The sequence below is a fragment of the Montipora capricornis genome, chromosome 14 (genome assembly GCF_036669925.1).
Source record: "Montipora capricornis isolate CH-2021 chromosome 14, ASM3666992v2, whole genome shotgun sequence".
NCBI classification, from domain to species: domain Eukaryota; kingdom Metazoa; phylum Cnidaria; class Anthozoa; order Scleractinia; family Acroporidae; genus Montipora; species Montipora capricornis.
Genome location: NC_090896.1, coordinates 38,099,586 through 38,104,585, shown reverse-complemented (window position 1 = coordinate 38,104,585; position 5,000 = coordinate 38,099,586). Strand labels below are relative to the sequence as shown.

Below are 5,000 nucleotides of genomic sequence, written 5' to 3'. Positions count from 1 at the left end.
GTGTGGTAGTGCAGTAACACAGCGCTTTATTCCATATAGGCCACTTTGGAAAATATCATATATAATAATCTTTGTTTGTCCCTCCAAATTTTGCATAAGCATTGTTTCCAGTTTCTCTTGGGGCTTACAATGGTCCCAAGAGAAAACAAAAAAAAAATGCTTATGCAAAATTTGGGCGTGAAAAACAAAGAGTATTATGGTATTTTCCGAAGTGGCCTATTGTCAACTGAGCTGCGTTTTGTTTTCCAGGATATTCAAGTTCAATATGTAGCTCTAATAGTACACGATATTGTTAAGTCAAGGTTGAAACTGGTCAAACCTTTTGCTCAACACGGCTCAACATTTCCTTTGTTTCGCGGTCATCCATGTGTGGCTCAACAAAGTCGAGTGCATTTGCACAGCAACGCTCAACAGGTTGAGCCCACGCACGCGCAGTGCCCAGCGTATCCATTCGAAGTTTGAAAATATCGAACATTTTACAAGACGGCGTCGCAGGAGTTAGACGTTCTATAGGAAAGTTCAAATGATAAAAATCCTAAAAGAGGAACGACAAGAAATTCACATCATTTCCTTGTAGCCTGCAGTGTCCGCGATCATGAGCTCTTTCACTATGATGTTGTAGCATCCTTTACTGCTTCTACGCCGAATCTACGCTCTTGTTTTACCACCTCGTTTTTTTGACATTTTGTCCTCTTACTAGAGTTCGCTTACTAGAAGTGAGTTCGCTTACTAGAAGTGCAGCCAAGCATTTTCGTGTTCTGAGGAGATGAATATACCTAAGATTCTCAGGCATGATTCAACATGAGCCTTTGTGAAATCTTCCGAATGCTCAACATGTTGAGTCATTGTTGAGGTCATTTGAACACCCCGCTCAACAACACCTCAACAAACACTCAACATGTTGCAATTGAGAGCTTGTACTGTGGCCAAATCTAGTGCATTTGCACGCAGCTTTATTGTACTTTTGGTTGCACAAGTAAATCGCAAAATCGAAAGTGACATCGAATTAATTCAGCAGGCGCCGTGATCAAGTTACCGCGGCGTGTTTACTCGCAAAAGAGTGAAGCATACCGGTTTTTTGTTTTTGTGTTTTTTTTTTCTTTCAAGTGTTATAAAGTTTTGCAAGAAATGTGCGAATTCAACACAAAGATCACAATCGCCCAACTCTTGAGGTTGACCAGTGTTTCTGCAAAGTCAAAAATTTACTCTCCAAGACGAGGTTATTTATCACCAGCTAAATCCATCGTTTTGTGAATAGCAGCTACTTTATTATTCATCGGCGTCACAATTTTTTGCTGATTTTGGGGCTCATTTTGTTGAAACTCAAGCACACTTCAATTTATGCGCTGCTTACAGTGCACTACCACAACTAGACCCTCCGTTAAGGTACACTGGGTTGCCTGTGGTACGTGCACCGTTCCAAACAATTTTTTTTAAGGTCATTCAGAAGTCATACCAGAAGAGGCCCTTTTGCTCACAGGTGCTCACACGTTCGTACGACGAAACAGATCTGTCCTTGCGTAATATGTAGCTCTAATAGTGCACGATATTGTTTTGGTGTTGTCTTATCATTGTACTGCCATGGTAGAAGTCTTGGGTAAGTAGTCTGAGAAGACATGTGGTTACTAGCAAAGTACTGAACCCAGAAAGATTGAAGAAAATAAATGGGAAGTGAGAAACATTGGCTTCTGGGCTGACATGTTGATAAACTTCTTTTCACCACAAGTTTAAGCGTGCCCGCTGAGCATCTGACAGCTTTGTAATGCCGAAGTTCACTGAAGTTAATCCCTAGGGGTTCGGCGGGGTTAGTGTTTGGATGGGAGACCAAAACAAATGCCCCTCCTAAAACAGAAGCACCGGACCGAAAATACTATTAACGCTAACAAATGCGAACTCAGCAAGGTACAGATCTTGTTAGCTTGCTTTATGCAAAAACAAATATTGATGCAAAAGTAAAAACTATTGATACACAGTTTTTAGAAAGAGCAGAAGGAAGTCTCCAGGACGGTCGATCGAGAATAACATATTTACGACATGAAAACAACATTAATTTTGAACCGTGAATATAGAATATAAAAAGTTACGATCAGTGACAAACATTTTGGGAGATTTTTGCTACGTTCAAATAAATCGCCAAATCGAAAGTGACATGGCCGGAATTCAGCGGGCGTCGTGATGAAGTTACCGCGGCATGTTTACTCGCCAAACAGTGAAGCATCTGTGTCAAATGATGGCAAGATACCGGGTTTTTGTAAGTTTTTTTTTTCTGTCAAGTGTTATAAAGTTTGACAATGAAATGAGCGAAGTCAAAACAAAGATCACAATCGCCCAACTCTTGTTTATGCAAAGTCAAAATTTACTCTCCAAGACGCGTTCGACGTTATTTATCACCAGGTAATTTCATCATTTTGGAAATGGCAGCTACTTTATTATTCATCTGCATCACAATTTTTCACTGATTTTGGGGCTCATTTTGTTGAAACTCAAGCACGCTTCCAACAGGCCTGTGAACCCTTCCTGCTTACAGAGCAATACTAAAAAACTTCTCCCATATCACATTTCAACCTTAAGCTCGGAAATTCAATACACAACATGATATTTTAATTCACAAAGGCAGAAAATACCACAGAATCCTTTTCCAGCGAAAAATTTATTGAAACAAACAACATATTTGCTCTTAGAGGCGAAAACCTCTTCCTATTTCATTGCGTGCGTGAAGGCAAGAAACTCAATCGTGTCAAATTACGATATACTTCAGGTAAATACAGCTCACTTTGATTTTGACTCGTCGGGCGATAGATTGTTGTCGAAGTCCATTACTCGTCGCTTTTAAGATTCCACCGCCTGTATATCCAATTGACCTGCCATTTATGAGCTTCATAAGGGTATATTTTGTTCAAAGATCCACTAAAACGCCATTCGCGTTACATGACTTTCGACGCCATTGCCGGTTAAGTTAATCGTTCTACTGTGTCCACCAGAGAAATCTACGCATTTCCCACTACCCTCTCGATCCTAAGAAAATACGCGCAGAAGGCTCTATGTACAAAGCCACCACTTAGCAGGGGAGTGACAGGCAAGACTTTTACCGACACGGAAAAAAATAAAAAAACGACGAAATTAACGCAGATTCCTTCTGGGTTTGCCATACTGGCAACCCAGTAAAAATCCTCCCGCATCACATTTCAACATACGTATGCAAATTTGTTAAGCTTGAAAATTACACAACATGATAAATTCAAAAAGGTGGAAATCTCACAAAAATCTTTTCCAGGAAAAATTTTATTGAAACAAACAACATATTTTCTATTAGAGGCAAAAAATCCCTTCCTATTTTAGTTGCGTGCGTGCACACGACTCCACCGTCACAATCGGTGTCACAACGCATATGCAATTAAGTAAATTTCTGACAGATCACCTTGACCGTAAATATTAATACCACAAAAGAGACAACAAGCTTTCATTCAAATAATTTTTCACAGAGTTGAGTACAAAATGAATGTAACTTGCCAGAAAACCTAGATGCGACTTCAGCAAACACCGTGATGCATTCAAGACGTTCGATTCCTTCAATGTTTGTTAAATCCATAAAAGAGGTGCAGGTTAGGCAAGGTGCTGCTAGGCAAGCTTTTCCGTGCGAAAGAAGGGCCACGAAGAAATTTTTCTCACTTTGTTGCTAGAATACTGGTTAACTTGTTTTCTTTGTAAAGTAAACAAATGAGGAACTCATTTCCAAATCAGATTTGCTCGTAAATTCAGCTGTATCATTAAAATATTTCGCAAGAAAACTCAATTTGTTTCTTAGGCTTTAATTTATAGTTATTCTAAACTTAATATATTAATTTTAAAAATATAGTTATAATAACCCGTCCTTTTCAACACCTAGATGCAAGAATATCCGACGAAAAATACAAACCGAAAGAGTAAAATTTGACAACAAAGAACAAATAAATTTTTAATTATTTGTTGCCAAATTATCGTGCCTCTTAAAAGAAACAACGACTAGTAATAATTTAAGACAACCACTCTTTAATGAATTAATATGGGTACCTGCCGAAAAGAGAGTCTCTTTGAAAAAACTCCGACCCATCTCCCAAGGTATCACTTTTCATTGGTTCAAACTCAAAGCTGTGATGTCCAATGAATTCAAATATTCACCGATTGGTGTTTTAAAGGACACGCGATCTGCAGCCAAGTGCGTAAGATTTTGACAGAAAGCGTCCGGCTACGTGCACAAGGGAAGTGACTTCATATTTTTTCCTTTGGAAGTCTTCGAATATCTGCGATCATAGCACAAGGCCATGGGCCCCGTATTTCATTTATATGCTGCCTTTCTGCTCTTCGGTCTCAAAGTTGTCTCTACCTGTCCAGACGGTACGTTTTCAGTTTTATTTTTGACGGGTTCGCTTTCTACTTAATAGTAAGAGCAAGTGTTCAGGCGCGGATCCAGGATTTTGAAATGGGGGGTGAATTTTTGTAATAATGTAATAGAACCAAAGCCTGGTTGAGGTGTTTGAGGGATAAGAAAAAAAAAAAAAAAGAAAGAAGGGGGCTCAGAAAAAAGAGGGTGAAAATTCACCCATTTCACCTCCCCTGGATCCGCGCCTGGTGTTATCATGCATGGTGAAGGAAGGGGTGTCCTGATGCCAAAGAGACCATTACCATATAGAATAAAGAAGCCTGCAAATCACTTCCAGGGACTTTTCCAACATTGCCGTCCAATTGTGCCATGCCTGCTCCACATATACATCGAACCTACTCTACTCCGATCTCGTTAAATGCGTAATTGATAACTGCATATCGCGAATAAGTAACGTGAGCTGATATGAAGTGTTCCATAACGTATGTACCATTTTCTTCATAACGTCGATAATCGCCGTTTGAATTTGTTTTAATTACGGCCAGTGATGTGGGTAACTAAGTATATTACCGATTTAAGACTAGTCATTTCAGATAAAGGCTTGACAAACTTATGTTTCGTGTTGCCAATGGGTTAATAC

The 5,000-nt window shown here is 39.3% G+C and overlaps 1 protein-coding gene and 1 pseudogene across 2 annotated transcripts in view; both read left to right on the top strand.

Annotated features, from left to right (window-relative positions):
- The window catches only part of LOC138032734 (uncharacterized transmembrane protein DDB_G0289901-like), a 549,011-nt pseudogene that overhangs the window by 104,211 nt on the left and 439,800 nt on the right, over positions 1 to 5,000 (top strand).
- LOC138032743 (brevican core protein-like) overlaps positions 4,025 to 5,000 on the top strand; it is a 12,452-nt gene continuing 11,476 nt past the window's right edge. For both annotated transcript variants that reach the window (XM_068880456.1, XM_068880457.1), the window contains exon 1: positions 4,025 to 4,374. In XM_068880456.1, the coding sequence (XP_068736557.1) occupies positions 4,302 to 4,374 (73 nt within the window). In that variant the 5' untranslated portion in view covers positions 4,025 to 4,301. The remainder of the gene's footprint in view (positions 4,375 to 5,000) is intronic.